The sequence below is a fragment of the Leptodactylus fuscus genome, chromosome 2 (genome assembly GCF_031893055.1).
Source record: "Leptodactylus fuscus isolate aLepFus1 chromosome 2, aLepFus1.hap2, whole genome shotgun sequence".
NCBI classification, from domain to species: Eukaryota; Metazoa; Chordata; class Amphibia; order Anura; family Leptodactylidae; genus Leptodactylus; species Leptodactylus fuscus.
The window spans coordinates 270156933-270179830 of record NC_134266.1 but is presented as its reverse complement, the minus strand read 5'-3'; the positions used below and the strand labels follow the sequence as shown (position 1 = coordinate 270179830).

General features: G+C 44.3%; 1 protein-coding gene across 6 annotated transcripts in view; it reads right to left on the bottom strand.

Annotated features, from left to right (window-relative positions):
* Positions 1 to 6138: 6138 nt before the first annotated feature.
* Positions 6139 to 22898, bottom strand: part of TENM4 (teneurin transmembrane protein 4) — a 1026741-nt gene continuing 1009981 nt past the window's right edge. For all 6 annotated transcript variants that reach the window (XM_075266230.1, XM_075266232.1, XM_075266233.1 and 3 more), the window contains 6 exons: positions 19681 to 19853; positions 18151 to 18386; positions 17764 to 18060; positions 15126 to 16740; positions 10238 to 10380; positions 6139 to 6986 (listed from right to left, as the gene is read on the bottom strand). In XM_075266230.1, coding sequence (XP_075122331.1) covers positions 6228 to 6986; positions 10238 to 10380; positions 15126 to 16740; positions 17764 to 18060; positions 18151 to 18386; positions 19681 to 19853 — 3223 coding nt within the window. In that variant the 3' untranslated portion in view covers positions 6139 to 6227. The remainder of the gene's footprint in view (positions 6987 to 10237; positions 10381 to 15125; positions 16741 to 17763; positions 18061 to 18150; positions 18387 to 19680; positions 19854 to 22898) is intronic.

Here is a 22898-nt window from a genome sequence, read left to right as displayed (position 1 = left end):
GCAAACATTAGTGTGCACGGAGACTTATAGTAAGGGGAGCCCCCCACACAGTATAATGCTCCATTACTACCCCCACACAGTATAATGCTCCATTACTACCCCCACACAGTATAATGCTCCATTACTACCCCCACACAGTATAATGCTCCATTACTACCCACACACAGTATAATGCTCCATTACTGCCCCCACACAGTATAATGCTCCATTACTGCCCCCACACAGTATAATGCTCCATTACTGCCCCCGCACAGTATAATGCTCCATTACTGCCCCCGCACAGTATAATGCTCCATTACTGCCCCCACACAGTATAATGCTCCATTACTGCCCCCACATAGTATAATGGAGCATTATTCTGTTTGCGGGCAGTATTGGAGCATTATACTGTGTGGGAACAGTAATGGAGCATTATACTGTATGGGGGCAGTAATGGAGCATTATACTGTATGGGGGCAGTAATGGAGCATTATACTGTATGGGGGCAGTAATGAAGCATTATACTGTGTGGGGGCAGTAATGGAGCATTATACTGTGTGGGGGCAGTAATGGAGCATTATACTGTGTGGGGGAAGTAATGGAGCATTATACTGTGTGGGGGCAGTAGTGGAGCATTATACTGTGTTGGGGGCAGTAATGGAGAATTATACTGTGTGGGGGCAGTAATGGAGAATTATACTGAGCGGGGGCAGTAATGGAGCATTATACTGTGTGGCGGTAATGGAGCATTATACTGTGTGGGGGCGGTAATGGAGCATTATACTGTACGGGGGCAGTAATGGAGCATTATACTGTGTTGGGGGCAGTAATGGAGCATTATACTGTGTGGGGGCAGTAATGGAGCATTATACTGTGTGGGGGCAGTAATGGAGCATTATACTGTGTGGGGGCGGTAATGGAGCATTATACTGTGTGGGGGCGGTAATGGAGCATTATACTGTGTGGGGGCAGTAATGTAGCATTATACTGTGTGGGGGCAGTAATGGAACATTATACTGTGTGGGGGCAGTAATGGAGCATTATATTGTGTTGGGGCAGTAATGGAGAATTATACTGTGTTGGGGCAGTAATGGAGCATTATACTGTGTTGGGGCAGTAGTGGAGCATTATACTGTGTTGGGGCAGTAATGGAGCATTATACTGTGTTGGGGCAGTAATGGAGCATTATACTGTGTGGGGGCAGTAATGGAGCATTATACTGTGTGTGGGGCAGTAATGTAGCATTATACTGTGTGGGGGCAGTAATGGAGCATTATACTGTGTGGGGGCAGTAATGGGACATTATACTGTGTAGGACAGAAATGTAGCATTATACTGTGTGGGGGCAGTAATGGAGCATTATACTGTGTGGGGGCAGTAATGGAGCATTATACTGTGTGGGGGCAGTAATGGAACATTATACTGTGTTGGGGCAGTAATGGAGAATTATACTGTGTTGGGGCAGTAATGGAGCATTATATTGTGTGGGGGCAGTAATGGAGCATTATACTGTGTGGCGTGAACTAGTGTGGTATACAGTGGGGTGGCACTGATTTAGAATTATACTATATGGGGGGCACTAATGAGACGTTATTCTGTGTGGGGGCATCCATCAAGGAGCATTATACCCCCAACAGTATATTGCCCCATTAGTGGCCTCCACATGGTATAATGCCCCCGCAGTATAATTATCAGTTGTTCTTGATTCGGTTCCATGTGACCCGGCTCTACTTACTTACATGATATGGGGTAAAGCATCTGGAGACACGTAGTTACCAGATATAGTGACCTCTGCCCTCTAAGAGAACAGACATTAGTGGTCAGTGGTGGTGCAAATTACTTTATGTGTCTGCAGAAGTCGCACGTTGTCATCAGTCCCATAAAAGAGTTGGGACTTAGAAGGGACGTCCTGAAAAGCAACCGCTGAATGAAAAGGGTTGGGTCTCAGGTGGTGTGGAAGAGGACTGCGGACCGAAAAGTTCTTCTTGTTCAATAATATAGTCTAGGACTGCATGAATAATTGTCATCTGGAAACTGTCAGCAAGTTTATTGTCAGATCTCTAACATTGTTGCGAAGCCCATACAGGATAATACACATTCCCTTACACTAAAAAGAACACTACCCAAAAGGAAAATAATCAGATGAAGCTCTGTGCATAAGCTGAACAAGCTGGGAATAGTGGCAGAGTTCAGCTCTAGAACCTAAGAAATTGTTAATACAGCTCTGTATTGTACAATAGGCTGTGACTCAGAAATGTAATGTATGTACACAGTGACTGTACCAGCAGAATAGTGAGCGCAGCTCTGGAGTATAATACGGGATAAGTAATGCAATGTATGTACACAGTGACTGTACCAGCAGAATAGTGAGCGCAGCTCTGGAGTATAATACTGGATAAGTAATGTAATGTATGTACACAGTGACTGTACCAGCAGAATAGTGAGCGCAGCTCTGGAGTATAATACTGGATAAGTAATGTAATGTATGTACACAGTGACTGTACCAGCAGAATAGTGAGCGCAGCTCTGGAGTATAATACTGGATAAGTAATGTAATGTATGTACACAGTGACTGTACCAGCAGAATAGTGAGCGCAGCTCTGGAGTATAATACAGGAGAAGTAATGTAATGTATGTACACAGTGACTGCACCAGCAGAATAGTGAGCGCAGCTCTGGAGTATAATACAGGATAAGTAATGTCATGTATGTAAACAGTGACTGCACCAGCAGAATAGTGAGCGCAGCTCTGGAGTATAAAGGATATATATATATATATATTTTCCTGTTATAACATTTTATCATCCAATAATAACACAGGAGATTCTGCCTCTTTATTAAATTACTTTTATTCTCTCATCACTATAATATTTTTATTGTATTTTTCACTTTTTTGTTACAAAATAACATCTCTAAGTTTTTTCTTTTTTTCTTCTTTTTTTTACAAGACACAGAATAACCAGTAAAGGGATAACCGGTAAACACTTCTATCTACACAGTCACCATCCCATGGAGATGTTTTTCGGGGAGCTCAGACTGGTTTGTAACTGACTCCAGCTGCTAATTCGGAGGCCACATCACAGGCTCTTTATCTCCCATCAGCCTCAGTAAGTCAGAGGAGAAGCGTTGCGCTCGTTGCTCCCGGCCGCACAGAAACCCCATGGCTTTAATTCAGTAATTCTAGAAGGAACGGGAGGGAAGTGACCGATTAAGGCGGTGATGGTTTTTTCCTTGGTCGAATATTGATCCCAGGCTGAAGGGAAAATAGAAAATGGACAAATACTGTATAGTGTATGGTGGTGCGGGGGGGGGGGGGGGGGGAAGGGGGCATCAGACCCTCGGGGTTATTAGAATAGCCTGACCCTAATATTCCACTCCATGGTCTGACTAATGACCTACAGTCTGAGGACAGTAGACAAATACTCCTATATGTATGTAATACAGCCGCCATCATAGTGCCGAGGACCAGCGCCTTAAAGGGCAATTCCAAAAACTATTACATTTTATATGTAAATATTCTACGGTAAAAAAGTAAAATTGTTTCAAAAATACAATTTTGCGAAATATATTTTAATCTAGATTTAAATTCATTGGATGGAGGGCAGACTTAGTCTTAAGCAGGGGAGGAGCTTTGTTATATGCTCTTTGTCTCCCCCTGCTGGGCAATGCGTGTATCACAAGCACATATCTGGTAGTACAATATAGATATCACTTTTGGCTTTGGAAAAGTTGGGGTTCTTTGATGAAAATGGAGTTGCCCTTTAAAGGGGGTGTCTACAGTCCCCAGAATATCACCCCAGCTCTGCAGATAGATAGGTTAGGGTCATCTGAATCATATAGTGTTGTCCTCTTGTGAAATGCTGCCTGCGTTTGCTTTTTTTTTGTCAATATGCAAATGAGTTTTTGGAGCAATGAGTAATGGCCACACCCTTTTTGCTTCAAAGAGCTCATTTGCATATCGAAAATACAACATTCTTTAAGCAACGGAGGCAGCGATTCACAAAAGCAAAAACAAACATTCAGGTGACCTTAACCTATCTATCTGCAGGACTGGAGTGAAATGCTGGGTTCTTGTGACACTCCCTTTAAGAGTGACAAAGTTGATAATCTAATGGGCAAGATTATTGATCAGACAAAGTAGAATTGCGCTTTAAGATCCGGTTCCCAAAACATATTTAAAGGGGTTCCTTTCTTCAAAAAAAACAGTGCCACAATTCTCCAGTTGTGTTTCAATGTCGATGAGTTGCAATACCAGACACAACCATTGGATAGATGCGGCGCTATTCCTGAAACAAGGCAGCCATGTTTTTTTTGGTCAATCCAAAAATTGGATTGAATCCCAGTGGAGAAGAAGAAGAGGAACACATTTCCCATAGGGATGATTTTTCTTCTTCCCTTGTCGAGATCCAATCTCATTTTTTGGTAAAAAATTTCTCGACACCAAAATTGTGAGGGGTTAAAAGATTTCAAAAATATTAACCATTTAATATCTGGCCCTTCCTGGTCACCAATTGTCCTACGACATGACGAGGCCAGCGATCACTTCGTATCCATGGGACCCTGGTGGACGTACGGTAAAGTGGGCACCGGTTACAGAGAATATTAGGGTTGAGTGATCGGGATCGGAGAAGATCGAGCAAATTTCGGATCGGAAACCAGATTTCAAAAACGATCCTGAAATCTCAAGATCGGCTCAACCCTACTCACGTCTATATCATGACTAGGGTTGAGCGATCTGGATCAGGGAAGATCAGATCCCAATCGGCGATCGAGCAAATTTCACGATCGGGATCGGCTGGAAAATGATCAGAAATCGGATTTCAAAAACGATCCTGAAATCTCAAGATCGGCTCAACCCTAGACAGGAGCGACCCTCAAATTTTGCAGCGACTCAGTTAGAAAGGAGTCTGAACCAACCCGTCACCTTGACACATCCATTCCCAACGTAACAGCTGTCAGTTAAATAAAAAACAAAACAAAAAAAAAACAATATATAAATTAAAAAATAATCACGCCCCGCCAATGGAATTGCATGTTTTTTTTTTGCTTGGCCAAGGTCCATGAAACGTTGTAGTTGAACAGCAGGGAAGAACAGTCTGGATGGTTTCGAAGTGAAATGTTTATAACACATTCAACGAATGGCGGATGAGATGATGTTCCTTTAAGAAGAGAGCGCGTTCCGATGGATAAGTGCTGGCCGCCATCTTTACCGGCCGTCACGGGACAAGGGTCCCTAGACAACCACATGGGAACACGTCAACATAAACCACAAAAATAAAGTAAAAAAAAAAAAAAAAATCAGACGCCATCTAATAAAACCATTGGTCATGTCGTGGTCCCGTCGCTACGTCTACACCGGGAGCCACCCCCCAAAAAAACACTTTGTGTCCCGAGTGAAAGTGGAGAGAGTCCTGCTGTCCTCTAGAGGCACAAAAATTTTAGACATCGTTGAGAAAATTAAAAAAAAACACACAGAAAAGCTGAGCCGTCCCGAGTCTCATCCAAACCTGTTTTTGGGGGGGAAAGAGGGGGGAAAATACTATCAACTGTAATCGAAATGTAACACAAGCAACACATTGGGGGACAGAGAATCCATGAATCCATTCTCCCGCATACTGTCTCATGACACAAAGTAAATGAGATGAACAGTTTTGGTTAAAATCAAGGCAAAATTTCAGTTCTCAAAAAGTTAGAGCTGAATAGATATTTTTTTTTTTTTTTTTGTCCGCTTTCGTCCTCTTCTTTGTCCAAAAGGCGCATTTGATCCCTGCTCCGGAAGGTTGAGATGACGATACAAAGTGTCTGCGCAGACATCCGTCAATTTTTATCATGATTTTGTTTTTGTTTTTTTGACGTAATGTTTTTGAAACTCCTCAATCGAATGACTCGCAAAGGGGGGTAAAAAAACAACCCAAAAAACAATCCACCGCGATCGCGCTCGTTTCCAACCCATGTGAAGGCCAACTTTATTGGTTAAAAAAAATAAAATAAAAAAAGTTGCAATATAGTTTCATTTTGTAAAGTTCAACCGCAAGACCGCGACTTTTTTTTTTTTTTCCCCCCAAGGTCCAATTTTATTTATTTTTTTAATTTTGTTTTTCCTCTTTTATTTTATTTTTTGGATTTAATTTTTTTTTAAATTTTTTTTTTTACAAAAAAAAAAAAAAAGGCTTGATTACAACACAGTTCGGGTACGCGGCCACCACAGTAGCTGTCTTTGGCAAGAAGTCAACACAATGACCGTCTATGTCACCTTCTGCCCATTTCACTCTGTCTCATAAAATGGATGTTGTTCGCGCTGTCTGACAGTTCCGGATATTGCTCCACGGAGATGACGTAATAACCGTCGTAGCCCTGGACCCGACCCGTGCTCAGTAACTGTTGTTTCTCTCCTTCTGTCCATGCTCGGAGACCCTCCTCACCATCTCGAAGTCTTTGCTGCTCTTTGAGCCAGGCCTGAGACACTGCCTTTTGTCTGGCCAGGTCCAGGACTCGAACCTTCTCCTCGTCCAGGGTGGTCCCGTAACGAGTGTTGAGGCACAGGGTGCCATATTGGAGCTGAATGTCTGTATATCGTCTAGTCCTTGTACCCAGAACGGTGTTGATCTGAGATACGGTTACGTTGACCCCGTTCTCCAAGGTTCTCCTCCCACCACTGAGCCCTAATATGGACAGGTCGTTTTCCGGGGGTCCTTGCTTGATAAAGTAATGAGTGTCGACACCGTCCATGGTGAAATGCAAGTTCTCCAAATACTGAGCGTTGTTCAAGATGGCGGCGATACGTCTCCCGTCCTCGTTGGCAACGCTGATGATGTCGGTGGTGACGCGGCCGTCTTTCATTGCAAATTTCACCCCTTTTCCGAAGATGGAGCCGACGGTGGCGAATTTCTTGCTGCTTTTTTCTGGACGACAGCCGGCGATGGGGGAGTTGTAGACGGGGTCGAACCTTTCCAGAGTGACGAATGCTTGGAGTTGCTTCTGAACCTCACATTGGACGCCCAATATTGACTGCAAGACAAAAGAAAAATAAAGTTACAACAATTTGAAGACTTTTTTTTCACTCTTTTGGCTGTAAGGGCTAGTTCACGCGGGCACTAAGGGGGCGGATTATGGCGCGTAATCCATGTAATAATCCACCCCGGCACAATGGTGGTCTATGGAGATCACCAGGCTACTTTTCTGTTGCCGCTCGTGGAAATAAGAAGCGCGCTGCCCTTTCTACAGGCGGATTCCACGGCCCGTTGAGTTGCGGCATCCACCTGGCAGCAGCAGCCTCCACGGTTGGCCCATTCAATTGAGCCTACTCCTTAGGGGGAAGCCACGACTGTTGGAAGCCGCAACAGTTTTGACCGGAGAGTGAGGCGGCTCCCTGGTGCCAAAATCCGCCTTGCTGCTCCCCGTGTGAACTAACCCTTAGGCTTTCAGCTACTGCAGAAGCCCTGCCCCGCCACTATGTCCACTAAGCCCCACCCCACAAGAACTTCCCATCAATCATTCCATTGAAGAACATGGTCATCCATGACTTCCTAGAAGAACGTGAGCTTTACCATCCCTTTAAGAGGCCCATTAACAAAAATAACTAAAAAGTGCTAATCGATTTAACCCCCTGAATCCTCTCGGCTTTCATACCCGTCCCGGTAGGGGGTCTGTCTGATGGCGGGGTCTTCCAATTCCTACAGAATTTCTGTTTCTCGTCTACTTTAACTAGAAGTTTCGGATGATTGATCTTCAGTCTTTTTAGTTACAAAAACATCAAGCTGAGTGTCAAGTTATTGAAGAACGACTGAAAATGACTTGCCGAGGCTTGATGAAAGCTTTCCAGCATGGAAAGGTCAGAGTGTGTGCGGAGTTATCAGCTACAATGCGGCTTCTGCAAAGGGACCGAGCGCGCCTGACTCTTGACTGGCGGAATTATTTTAGGATTTATAGAACATACGGCCATGTACTTAAAGGGATAAGGTCACCGTTATGGTGACTGTCCTGGTGACATGTAAGTGCATCATAGGCTGGTCGGTGCACAGTTCTGGTTCGTTACGAATGTCAATCCTAGGCTCTTGCTAGAAAGACGCCTGTGCCGACCTTGGCCAAAAACTAGAACTTCATGAGGATGTTATATGGGATTCCCACCACTTTGATACGGTACAGTTACCCTAATCTCATGGGAAACAACCCAACCCGAAACTGACCCTCAGTAATACACCAAGCATTAAAAAATTCATTTTTTTTTAAAGTCACCCCCCCTCCTTTGTATTTTTGCCTTGCATAAGACTGTCGGGCTTGCCTGTGGCGGTGAATAGTGCACACTGGCGGTATTGTTAGCCGCCGCGCTCTCTGACTAATGGACGCCTTTAGACATACATAATTGATTGCATCACAAATTAAAAAGTCATTTAGCCGTAACCACTTGAAAGTGTAAAATCCATTATGTGTCGATACAGGCGCATGGTGTGAAATCTCACAGAGAAAGTGTTTTAACTGGGGACCTTGGAGACCACGGAGGCAGAAGTGATGGTATGAACAGAAGGACAGTCGGGGGAGGGGGGCGACCTCCTTCCCAGCTTTTTACATCTTCCGCTCAGTCCTGCTTTTAGAAAGTTTTTGACCTTTCGCTAAAACTTTTTACAACTTGACTTCTCGTAAGTTCCTCGGGGCCGGTCTGGTCCCAATACACACAGAGGCAGAATGTTCCTTCAAGGAATCCGACCGGGTCTATTTTACAATTACATTGTTCTGAAAGCCAAGAAGTAAATACGAAAAAATGCTGGAGCTTAAAGAAGAAGATCCAGCCATAGGATTCCATCATTCAGTCCTCAGACCGTTCTCGGTGCCGGGAGTTTGGAGCTTCGTATCAGAAAAATTGACAAGATATTAAAATCTAGATGTTCAGTTTCGTCACCTATTCCTGGTTTTGGCTCCCTCACCATTTTCAAGATCTCTGGTTGCTGACAGTTACGTTTCTATGGTCAGAGGTTGGACACTCTTCTAGACCTAGTCAAGTTGGGGCTACAGGATACGACCTAGCCAAGGTGAGGAAGCGGAATAAGTGAGGCAAGGTGGCCATGTACCATTGTGTCCTCTGTCCTACGGTTGGCCAGAGGCGGATTTACCTGATATGGTTGGCACCTGTCCTTTGGATGGCCAGAGGTGGATTTACCCTAAGCAGTCAGCACCTGTCCTATAATTGGCCAGAGGTGGATTTACGCTAACCAGTGGCACTTGTCCTACGGTTGGCCTGTGGTGGATTTACTTTATCCAATTGGCACTTGTCCTACAGTTGGCCAGTGGTGGATTTACCTTATATGGTTGGCACCTGTCTTGCGGTTGGCCAGAGGTGGATTTATCCTAAGCAGTTGGTACTTGTGCTATGGTTGGCCTGTGGTGGATTTACTTTATCCAGTTGACACCTGTCCTACTGTTGGCCAGAGGTGGATTTACCTTATATGGTTGGCACCTGTCCTACAGTTGGCCAGAGGTGGATTTACCTTATATGGCTGGCACCTGTCCTACAGTTGGCCAATGGTAGATTTACCTTATATGGTTGGCACCTGTCCTGTGGTTGGCCAGAGGTGGATTTACCTTATATGGTTGGCACCTGTCCTACAGTTGGCCAGAGGTGGATTTACCTTATATGGTTGGCACCTGTCCTACAGTTGGCCAGTGGTAGATTTACCTTATATGGTTGGCGCCTGTCCTACAGTTGGCCAGAGGTGGATTTACCTTATATGGCTGGCACCTGTCCTACAGTTGGCCAATGGTAGATTTACCTTATATGGTTGGCACCTGTCCTGTGGTTGGCCAGTGGTGGATTTACCTTATATGGTTGGCACCTGTCCTACAGTTGGCCAGAGGTGGATTTACCTTATATGGTTGGCACCTGTCCTTTGGATGGCCAGAGATGGATTTACCCTAAGCAGTTGGCACCTGTCCTATGATTGTATAGAGGTAGATTTACTTTATCCATTTGGCACCTGTCCTGTGGTTGGCCAGTGGTAGATTTACCTTATATGGTTGGCACCTGTCCTGCGGTTGACCAGTGGTGAATTTACCCTAACCAGTTGGCACCTGTCCTGCGGTTGGCCAGTAGTGAATTTACCCTAACCAGTTGGCACCTGTCCTGCGGTTGGCCAGAGGTGGCTTTACCTTATATGTTTGTCACCTGTCCTACAGTTGGCCAGAGGTGGATTCACTTTAAAGTGGAAAACGTTGACCTACAGCAGATAGATAAAAAAGCCTACATGGACATATCTTTAACCCATTACCTTGCTGTTATCCCACTCTTGGGTCTTCATCTGAGTGTTGATCAGCTCATAAGATGGCTCCATGGCATCAATTTCTGGCCGGGGGTAACCGGGAATCACGTTGTGCAGCTGGAAACCGAAAGTGAGCAGCCAACTGTTGACATCTGGTGTGGGGAGCAGAAAAGAAGACATGGGTCAATTCCCTAAAAACCTAAGAACCTGTGCAAGTACCTCGCTTTACTTATCTTGAACAGATTCTATAGATGCCAATACACATTGTGGGGTGATCCTGACAATTTCGGTAGGAACCATCCAACAAGATAATGTATATGGGGTGTCCCAAAGTCAGGGGAAAAATTGCTATAGTGAGAATTCTACATGTAATTGTAGGTGGTCAGTGTAAAGATACATAGTAACAGATAAGCTGTTAGGTCACATGACACTCAGTGGATACATGCCAGGTAGTCACTAACAGAATCTTTACTTTCACTTTAGATAGAAGTGAAGAATAAAACAGAATATATCTGGAAATCGGGACAATATCAATGACACAAAGCATTTGCAAACTTTTTCAGCACGTTATGTAGATTTCCACCGTGACATGTGAGAGAAATGTGGACGGGTCCTTTAAGCACGATCGCTCCAAAAAATCAGTGTGCTTTGATGATATTGCAGCGTAGGCCGTAATGAAGCAGATGTGAGAGCCGCCAGCAGCGGCATCTGTAACATCCATGGATGGTTAATCTCCACTATGGCCCAGATTCTCCTCAACACTTTTTTTTCACCTACTACTGGAACAAAGAAAAGCTCCCGATACAATAATCAATCACATCAGGAGACGCCTTTTATTAACGCCCTTGAAAAAGGAACCAAAAATGCTGAGGTCACGATCAAATACCACGTTTAATTAACTGCCAGCCTGCGGGACGTAGAAGGTCCTACTTAATGACGCCGTATACGAGGCCTTAGGCACCCGTGGTATATAGTGGGCGAAGGGTTAAAAAACACTTGACATTCAAGACTCCAATTACAAAGTGATTCTAATTCTGCATTTATATATAGTATAATGGGTGTGGCCTAATCACTAATTGTAGTACAGAAGTAAAGGTTGACAACCTAGTGGCTATTAGTGGTACTGCAATTTTATTTTATCATATTTTTGGGGACTGTTTTAGCATCTTCTGGGTAAAAATAATGGGAATCCTAAACACAATTTTGGTCAATTTCAGGGTCTTACAAAATTGAATATTATGACTGGCCTTATGACACCATTTTGGAACTAGAAGAGTTAAAGTGATAGAAATATCATGCAACAAGAACCAAAAATTTTGGGTCAAAATTAAAGTCATGGGATCCTTGGCCCTAAAACCAAACCATCTGGAGACCAGAAGTTCTTCCAATTTACAGATTACCATTGAACAGTTGTAGGCCACCATTGTAGGCCAATGGACTCTTATGAACCTGGCTTGGTTGATGGATCATACCGAATTACAGTCCTATGAAAAAGTTTGGGCACCCCTATTAATCTTAATCATTTTTAGTTCTAAATATTTTGGTATTTGCAACAGCCATTTCAGTTTGATATATCTAATAACTGATGGACACAGTAATATTTCAGGATTGAAATGAGGTTTATTGTACTAACAGAAAATGCGCAATATGCATTACACCAAAATTTGACCGGTGCAAAAATATGGGCACCTCAACAGAAAAGTGACACTAATATTTAGTAGATCCTCCTTTTGCAAAGATAACAGCCTCTAGTCGCTTCCTGTAGCTTTTAATCAGTTCCTGGATCCTGGATGAAGGTATTTTGGACCATTTCTTTCTACAAAACAATTGCTATAGTGAGAATTCTACATGTGATTGTAGGTGGTCAGTGTAAAGATACATAGTAACAGATAAGCTGTTAGGTCACATGACACTCAGTGGATACATGCCAGGTAGTCACTAACAGAATCTTTACTTTCACTTTAGATAGAAGTGAAGAATAAAACAGAATATATCTGGAAATCGGGACAATATCAATGACACAAAGCATTTGCAAACTTTTTCAGCACGTTATGTAGATTTCCACCGTGACATGTGAGAGGAATGTGGACGGGTCCTTTAAGCACGATCGCTCCAAAAAATCAGTGTGCTTTGATGATATTGCAGCGTAGGCCGTAATGAAGCAGATGTGAGAGCCGCCAGCAGCGGCATCTGTAACATCCATGGATGGTTAATCTCCACTATGGCCCAGATTCTCCTCAACACTTTTTTTTCACCCACTACTGGAACAAAGAAAAGCTCCCGATACAATAATCAATCACATCAGGAGACGCCTTTTATTAACGCCCTTGAAAAAGGAACCAAAAATGCTGAGGTCACGATCAAATACCACGTTTAATTAACTGCCAGCCTGCGGGACGTAGAAGGTCCTACTTAATGACGCCGTATACGAGGCCTTAGGCACCCGTGGTATATAGTGGGCGAAGGGTTAAAAAACACTTGACATTCAAGACTCCAATTACAAAGTGATTCTAATTCTGCATTTATATATAGTATAATGGGTGTGGCCTAATCACTAATTGTAGTACAGAAGTAAAGGTTGACAACCTAGTGGCTATTAGTGGTACTGCAATTTTATTTTATCATATTTTTGGGGACTGTTTTAGCATCTTCTGGGTAAAAATAATGGGAATCCTAAACACAATTTTGGTCAATTTCAGGGTCTTACAAAATTGAATATTATGACTGGCCTTATGACACCATTTTGGAACTAGAAGAGTTAAAGTGATAGAAATATCATGCAACAAGAACCAAAAATTTTGGGTCAAAATTAAAGTCATGGGATCCTTGGCCCTAAAACCAAACCATCTGGAGACCAGAAGTTCTTCCAATTTACAGATTACCATTGAACAGTTGTAGGCCACCATTGAAATGGACTCTTATGAACCTGGCTTGGTTGATGGATCATACCGAATTACAGTCCTATGAAAAAGTTTGGGCACCCCTATTAATCTTAATCATTTTTAGTTCTAAATATTTTGGTATTTGCAACAGCCATTTCAGTTTGATATATCTAATAACTGATGGACACAGTAATATTTCAGGATTGAAATGAGGTTTATTGTACTAACAGAAAATGTGCAATATGCATTAAACCAAAATTTGACCGGTGCAAAAGTATGGGCACCTCAACAGAAAAGTGACATTAATATTTAGTAGATCCTCCTTTTGCAAAGATAACAGCCTCTAGTCGCTTCCTGTAGCTTTTAATCAGTTCCTGGATCCTGGATAAAGGGATTTTGGACAAACAATTCAAGTTCAGTTAAGTTAGATGGTCGCCGAGCATGGACAGCCCGCTTCAAATCATCCCACAGATGTTCAATGATATTCAGGTCTGGGGACTGGGATGGCCATTCCAGAACATTGTAATTGTTCCTCTGCATGAATGCCTGAGGATTTGGAGCGGTGTTTTGGATCATTGTCTTGCTGAAATATCCATCCCCGGCGTAACTTCAACTTCGTCACTGATTCTTGAACATTATTCTCAAGAATCTGCTGATACTGAGTGGAATCCATGCGACCCTCAACTTTAACAAGATTCCCGGTGCCGGCATTGGCCACACAGCCCCAAAGCATGATGGAACCTCCACCAAATTTTACAGTGGGTAGCATGTGTTTTTCTTGGAATGCTGTTTCTTTTTGGACGCCATGCATAACGCCTTTTTTTATAACCAAACAACTCAATTTTTGTTTCCAAAATGAAGTTGGCTTCTCCAAATGTGCTTTTTCATACCTCAGGCAACTCTATTTGTGGCGTACGTGCAGAAACGGCTTCTTTCTCATCACTCTCCCATACAGCTTCTATTTGTGCAAAGTGCGCTGTATAGTTGACCGATGCACAGTGACACACACTGGCAAGATGATGCTGCAGCTCTTTGGAGGTGGTCTGTGGATTGTCCTTGACTCTTCTCACCATTCTTCTTCTCTGCCTTTCTGATATTTTTCTTGGCCTGCCACTTCTGGGCTTAACAAGAACTGTCCCTGTGGTCTTCCATTTCCTTACTATGTTCCTCACAGTGGAAACTGACAGGTTAAATCTCTGAGACAACTTTTTCTATCCTTCCCCTGAACAACTATGTTGAACAATCTTTGTTTTCACATCATTTGAGAGCGGGCTGTCCATGCTCGGCGACCATCAAACTTAACTGAACTTGAATTGTTTTGTAGAAAGAAATGGTCCAAAATACCTTTATCCAGGATCCAGGAACTGATTAAAAGCTACAGGAAGCGACTAGAGGCTGTTATCTTTGCAAAAGGAGGATCTACTAAATATTAGTGTCACTTTTCTGTTGAGGTGCCCATATTTTTGCACCGGTCAAATTTTGGTGTAATGCATATTGCGCATTTTCTGTTAGTACAATAAACCTCATTTCAATCCTGAAATATTACTGTGTCCATCAGTTATTAGATATATCAAACTGAAATGGCTGCTGCAAATACCAAAATATTTAGAACTAAAAATGATTAAGATTAATAGGGGTGCCCAAACTTTTTCATAGGACTGTATATACATTATATCAACAGGAGATGGTGGAACTTTGGACCAAGGATGTACTGTGAGCTAAATCTGAAATCTCAGTTTGGATGTCATATCTTAAGCTGAAGACTCAAGCTTGGTCTTGAGTTTTTCCTCATTGGGACAATTTTGTTAGAATTTTTTAGAACACTCATGGACTGGGCTATGGTTCTTGAGAACTTGGCTTAACATAGTAAGCTAGAAGGACACTGGTCAATCACTATCCCACCTTCCATAGGTCAACGTTTGACTTCTTGATGAACCATTTTAGACCAACCATATCTAAATCCACCACGTAGACCATAAAAATTGTACTGGGGTCAAGGTTTCTACTGGACTTACCGGTCATGTAGCATTTTGTATCCTGGGATCTGCTCACAGGGTTATTGTTCTTAAACATGTACATGTTGAAGGGCATTATGTTGGTAATGCTAAGCTGCTTCCATATATCATGGTCAGGACTGGTCCATCGACCAGCTAGTACATCGTACTCCCGACGACCCATGTGGATGAGCTTGGTAAGAGGGTCGAAGAGTCCACCATGGTAGCCTATAATAAGCTGAAAGTTAGGATTGGAGTCCAGGTAGATTTCACCGTAGGCGGTGTAAAGAATTTGTTTGATCATAAGTCCAGAACCGGTGAAGACCGCCATGGGAGTACCGATGTTGTCACAAGCTATGTAGAACTCATCTCCACTGCTTAATTCCATGGCGAAGAGATGGCCTTGTAGGTCATAATATAGAGAGGCTATCTCAGAACTGGAGTGGTTGTAGAAATGCGTGATCCTAGTTGGGTTGGCAAGATCGGCGTAGAAGAACTGTAGATGTTGACCGTTGTTGGTCTTTCGAGAAATTCTCCTTCCCAGACCATCATACCGATACTTCACGCTCCATCCGCTGATTTTATTATAAGCTTTCACAAGAAGACCCGCGGAGTTGTACTCAAACAAATCGCTCCCTCTCTGCTTGAGGAAGCCGTCTTCATCCATCCGATACTGAACATCTCCAAGTCTGGTTATCCGATCCCTGAGGTCATATCTTAGCGGCATGAGGCGGATGCTGTTTCCTGGGTTCAACAAATGCAAATTTCCGTTCAGGTCGTAATTGTATCTCCATTGTTGTTTGTCGTTGACAAATACCGTCTGTAACTGTCCATCGTTGTCATATTCGTAGGTGTACCTCGTGGAGTTTGCATAGGGTCCGACCTTCAGCTCCTTCTTCACCACTCGACCCATGTTGTCGTACTGCAACATCATCCAAAACATCATGGATCTGAATATTTCATACTGCAATTCCCGTACTCGCCCGTAGGTGTCAAACTGTTTGGTGTGGGTCATGACTGCCGTGGTGATGATCTGGTTGATGTTATAATATATAACTCCAAATTTGCCAAATTGTTCGGTTTTGCCAGATACGTCATCATATCTGTACAAGTCAATGGGCAGTGGTGTCTCATTGATGACCGCCTGCATACTGGTGACCCGGAAACTATTGTCGTAGTTATAATCAAATCTGGCGTTGACCATTCCTTCTTCGGTAAATCGGAAAATTTGCCGGTCAATCAGAGGTCCTATCTGCCGGTAACGGATCGTGCATGTAAATCCATCATTTTGCAGGTTGACGGTCTTCAACATGCCGGCGGTCTCGTCATAAGTGAAGGCTATCTTGGTGGTGTCATATAAGATCTCAGCCAGTTTTGACAATTTGCCATATTTGTAGATGACCCGTCTCCCGGTGCCCATGTAGAGCGTTTGTAACAGCTGCCCTTCCTCCGAGAAGTCTTGGATAACAGAGGCATTGCCCTCAGGGGGTCGGTAAATATTTCGATAATATCCTATGGAGCGGATGGTCTCCAGAGTTTGTCGAGCCACATTGGGCATAGTGACCGAAGATAGGCGGTTGTTTTTGTCGAACTCAAAGATGTATTGTCTCTGGCTATGAAGTAGCAGCACCATGGACTGAAAAAGACAAAGAAGATGATAAGTGGGTAGGGTTGAGCCGATCTTGAAATTTCAGGATCGTTTTTTAAAATCCGATTTCCGATCATTTTCCAACTGAACCCGATCCCAATTCCGATCCAAATCAAAGTCAATGGGATTTTTTTTTAATAATCGAAGATCGGATTTTAAAAACGATCCTATTCACTAAACAGCATGGAGTCCAAAAATTGTTTCAATTTTTGGACTCCATGCTCTGTAGTGATTAAAAAAAAATCCCCTGGCTACTTAGCCCCCCTGGTGTCCGCTTACCTGCACACATCCGTCCTTCTCGGTTCGGTCCTCTCTCATTGACATGCTTTCAGAGCGCTGTGCGCGCCCCCACCTCCCTAGACTAGTGTTAGAGATGATGGGAGTAGGCGGGGCTTGTTGTGGCTTATGAGAGTGTGGGCGGGGAGACGTGAGTGCATCACTCATGTCTCCCCTCCCACACTCTCCTAAGCCACATGCCCCGCCTTCTCCCAGCATCTCTAACACTAGTCTAGAGAAGCGGGGGCGTGCAGGGCGCTCTGAAGGCATGTGAAGGAGAAAGAAGAGGAGCGAGAAGAACGGGGAGCGGCAGCACTTCTGTGCAGGTAAGTTCAGCGATCGGGATCGGAAAAGATCGGATCTCGATTGGCGATTGAGTAAATTTCGCGATTGGGTTCCAATCCCGCCTAAAAAAATTGGGTACGGAATTCTGATCCCGATCGCAGAATTTATTCGATCGACAATCGGGATCCGATCATTTCCGATCCCGATCACTCAACCCTATAAATTAGCGCTTTTACTACATATCTACTCCTCTCAGTTACATGCAATTTTATAAGAAAAAGTTCAAATTTAATTTTGAAGTTCAAATTTTTGAAAATGTATTCTTGAACAAAATATTGGAAATTGTGTTTTTGGTATCAAATTAGCAAAAATTCAATTAAATTTTTTATTGACAATGCAGTCACCAGTTATTGTCTTGGAATTCATAAGCAAATACTCAAGGCCACACACCTTCTCTAGGTAGGTATAGGTCCATGACTTTCCATCGGCAAAGGTTCTGGATATGATTCTCCCAGCTTGGTCATACTCCATTCTCTCAGACATGGTTCCTCTCTGAATTCCTGCCACGTGACCTCCGGGAGAGTAAGTCACGTTGACTCCGTTTAGGCCGTTGGATGGAGACCAGAGGCTGGGTCTACCGGCGTGGTCGTACAGGATCCTGAGGGTAAACTTCCGATGGTCATCATTGATCTTCTCGGTCCTTGTGACGCGATCGAAGTCAAGAGACAGCAGGTTTCGGTTGTGTACCTATAGGAATTGGTTCAGATATACCATATAAGGGTTAAGTATAGCTAAAGCAAGACATTAAGAAGACAAAAGTGAAGAAAAAGTATTTACCCTCAAACGGCGTCCAAAAACAGTGACCTGACCCCGTGCCTGCTCCTTGCGTTGTCTCCACTCTACAAGATTGAGGCCATTGTCTATAGGCAGGGTGACATTCCGTTTGCCGACAGTGGGGTTCACAGTGCCAGCAAGGAGGTGGGGTTCTGTCTGAAGGGCGACTTCCATGCCATTGGCTAAAATTAGTCTCAGGGACCCGTCAGCTCCAATGTAGTAACTATTCCTCACTTGATCTGTTAAGAAAGAAAGACAATTGTTTTTATTTGTTTTTGCTTCTGTCAAATGGCAGCAAATTAACATACAACAAAGGTTGCTGAGAAGAGCTGGCCGGGCTCAGCCGAGAAGAGGTTGCAGGGCTCAGCCAAGAAGAGGTTGCTGGCCTCAGCCGAGAAGAGGTTGCAGGGCTCAGCCGAGAAGAGGTAGCTGGGCTCAGCTGAGAAGAGCTTGCTGGGCTCAGCCGAGAAGAGGTCGCAGGGCTCAGCCGAGAAGAGGTTGCTGGCCTCAGCCGAGAAGAGGTTGCAGGGCTCAGCCAAGAAGAGGTTGCTGGCCTCAGCCGAGAAGAGGTTGCAGGGCTCAGCCGAGAAGAGGTAGCTGGGCTCAGCTGAGAAGAGCTTGCTGGGCTCAGCCGAGAAGAGGTCGCAGGGCTCAGCCGAGAAGAGGTTGCTGGCCTCAGCCGAGAAGAGGTTGCAGGGCTCAGCCAAGAAGAGGTTGCTGGCCTCAGCCGAGAAGAGGTTGCAGGGCTCAGCCGAGAAGAGGTAGCTGGGCTCAGCTGAGAAGAGCTTGCTGGGCTCAGCCGAGAAGAGGTCGCAGGGCTCAGCCGAGAAGAGGTTGCTGGACTCAGACGAGAAGAGGTTGTGGGGCTCAGCTGAGAAGAGGTTGCGGGGCTTCAGCCGAGTCGAGGTTGCGAGGCTCAGCCGAGAAGAGGTTGTGGGGCTCAGCTGAGAAGAGGTTGTGGGGCTCAGCTGAGAAGAGGTTGCTGGGCTCAGCTGAGAAGAGGTTGCGGGGCTCAGCTGAGAAGAGGTTGCAGGGCTTCAGCCGAGTCGAGGTTGCGAGGCTCAGCTGAGAAGAGGTTGTGGGGCTCAGCTGAGAAGAGGTTGTGGGGCTTCAGCCGAGTCGAGGTTGCGAGGCTCAGCTGAGAAGAGGTTGTGGGGCTCAGCTGAGAAGAGGTTGTGGGGCTCAGCTGAGAAGAGGTTGCTGGGCTCAGCTGAGAAGAGGTTGCGGGGCTCAGCTGAGAAGAGGTTGCAGGGCTTCAGCCGAGTCGAGGTTGCGAGGCTCAGCCGAGAAGAGGTTTCCAGGGATAGCCCAGAAGAGGTTTCCAGGCTCAGCTAAGCAAGTTGGCCAGTTAAGTAGATTCCAGTGTGCCTGATGCAGCAGAGCCAAGCTTGTCACTTTGGACAATGAGATGTAGTTTTGCACAGGTGCATGCCAATTTAATGTATTATCTTGCATACATAAATGAGTTCAGTAACTACTTCAGCTCTGCTACATCTACTGTGACTGTTCTGCTCAATCCTAGGCATAACCTACCTTGCAGGAGAGTATAGAAAGCTCCAGATGCTGACAGGTTGGTTGTTATGGTAACATCCTCTTTATTCGACGTCTCCACCTGAACATGGACAGAGCTGTCTGTGTCACTGCGGAAACTGCTGACCTGCCCCGTGGGGAATGTGACATTGGTCAAGCGGCCAAAACTGTCATACCTGAAAATGAGAAACTTTGTAAGAAAGATTTGTAAAGAATTGAAAAGAATGAATAGAATGTCAGAAGTATAGTAAGGACTGGCACACCGGTAAAGTAAGTGAACAGATGTAGGAATGTAACTATGAATAACAGTCTTAGTCTTGTGGCTCCTCCTGGAGGAGGAAAATGTTTAACTTTAGCCTCTAGGGGTAATATTCTAGCGAAGACTCCCACAAAGAGCATCTACTGCTTTGGAAGTGTGTGTAGTGGTGTTTTGCCTTATAATACACTGACCACTTGAGGGCATTGTTTCTATGAGATGAAATGATTGAACCAAGACATGGCAGTCAGATGCATCACAGACTAGATATCTGCATCTTAAAAGGAACCTTTCACCACCTCCATCTCTTTGCATCCTCAAATAGGTGTCACTTCACAGATTCTAGCGCAGTTGGAATTTTTTCTCTAGCCCTCACCGTTCCCGAGCAATCTTTATTCTAAGTTTCAGCACTATTATGCTCTCTGCTGTAAAGTGGGCGGTCCTAGACTAGAGCAGAAACACAAAGGCCACACCCACCTGAAGGAGAGAGCATAATAGTGCTGAAACTTCCAACACTGATTGCTCGGGAACGGTGTGGGCTAGAAAAAAAATTCCAACAGTTTTTGAATCATTGAAGCAGCCACTATTGAAGGATACAAAGAGTTGGAGGTTGTGGAAAGACCTTTTTAAAGGGGTTGTTTATATCTTCATACCTAAGATATTTATAATTATAACAAATTAAATTATACAAAAAAATGAATACAATAAAAAAATAATGGAATCCTCCCCCCCCCCCCCCAAAATAGTCGGAATTGCCATCTCCATGATATAAAGCAGCAGATGTACATCTGTCAACACCGATCATAAAAAAAAAAAAACTAGGTTAAAATGTAAACACCATTAGCATATTTACTAACTGGGACGAGAAGAAAAATGTGCAAATTGTTCTAATAATAACTGAAACTGCTGCCAAAAATCATCAGTGTTAATGGCTGCCGGCAATGCTGCCGCACATCGCAGAGCTGCAATGTCACAGCACATATTGGCGCCCCTCACGTACAAAAAAAACTAGGGCAGGCAGAAAGCTGAGGCGATGTCCATAGGAGCCAATCGACACCCGGCTGTTATTTCGGTTCAATATTCAATCTGACTTGCGAATAGAATGCTAGAGCTGCAGTATAGACTGACACACAACGGCAGAAGAGGGAGAGGGGGTGGGGTGGGGGGTACGTGGCAGATTTACAGCTCCTGCAGTAACAGCTTTACGTCGTCTAATGGTCCCGGAGACCCGGGAAACGCTTATCTTGCTTTCTATCGGCCAATTTTCAGCTTTTTTCCTACGTTGTTTCTCTGATCTCGAACACAATAGGGAGTATATTTTCTCTCCTCCTTTATGTGTTATGCTGAATAAAATCGTTCCTTTATGTGAGCTTTAAATTACCGTCAGCGGAACCCCCCCCCCGCCTCCCCGAATCTAATTTCAATGGCTTTCAATGCCACCCGTCAATTGTCATCATACTAGAAATAGCTTCAAATGGAAAAATCTGACCCTGCGCGTTTGTAGCCAATTTAATATTGGCAGCATTACATTTATAAACGGCTCTTTCTCGCCGCGCGCTCGATAATTTATGTTGCCACGCTCTTAGTTTTTAGCTTAAGACCAAAAAAATGTTTTCCCCCACGAGTGAAGTACAATAATCCTTCACGTCGCCGATTTACGGCCGTGGAGTGCGAAGCAGATTTCCAATTCCCGTAAAATGGTTGGAAGGCGTTTGACCCGCGCGGTTTTAGTGAAAGAACATTCTATCCGAAATCGAAAACATCCTTCACTCGTCCTCTATTGCTGGATTAGGGTCTGTTTGTCGGAAAGCTGGGTGACAACTAATATGGCCGACTTTAAAGGGTTGCCAGAGACCCAGGCAAAATGAATACTGATGACCTATCCACTAGGGTTGAGCTGATCTTGAGATTTCGGGATTGATTTTAAAATCCGATTTCCGATCATTTTCCAGCCGAAATTTTCTCGATCCGATCCGATCTCTCCCGATCCCGATTGCTCAACCCTATTATTGATATATACATGAATGGGGTTGAGCCGATCTTGAGATAACCTCTGACCTCAGAATCGGAGGATCGGAATCGGAACTCCGATCGCAATCGTGAAATTTACTCAATCGCCGATGGGATCCCGATCGCTCAACCCTACTAGCTACAGATAGTTTGGAACCCGACACCCGGATCCCGCCCTGATCAGCTGTTTCGGTCACCACAAGCCACATACAAGGTAAACAGCTGAAATGAATGGGAGCGGGGCCGCAGTTATATGACGCCACCACTACAATGTATGTTGTATACAGTCTACAGAGCTCCATACACTGCTGTGGTGGTACCAGGAACTGCAACCCTGCTCCGTATGGGGTCTGGTTGGTCAGACTTGATCTGATACTGATGACCTATTCTGTACATAGGCCATGGGTATACAGAGGGGATAGACACTAACTAAAAGTGCCCGATCCTGCATTACACACATAGAAAACCCACTGATTGGAATGAACATATTGTAATACTTCCTTTCCCCTGTGGAGGCGCTGCAGGAAAATTTTATATTTACTACCAGGTTTCCAGAAAGATAACAAGTGATCAGCAGGGATATAAAAAAGTGAATCTGATTGACCAAAGCAAAGGACCCCTTTAATTTTGGCAGATACTCCTAAAAAAACAAGGTTGAGGGTCTCTATCCCATTTTTGGGACCCAGACCCCACCTGACCTCCTATCACAAATGCATATAGGAGAGTTGACCATATAGGTTTCTCCATTGAAGACTATGGGACCAGAAAAGGGCCCAAAGGGCCGCATGTGCCTCATATGCCCTTCATGGAAGTGTTGGCCAAACCCATCAATTTTGGTAGGACCAGAAGTTCACCTAATGGCCTAAAGTCCACCTAATGACCTCCTTTAGGCAGTGATTAGTTCCGCCTTTCTATGGAGAACATATACCTGATCAATGGAACCAAGTATTCTTGG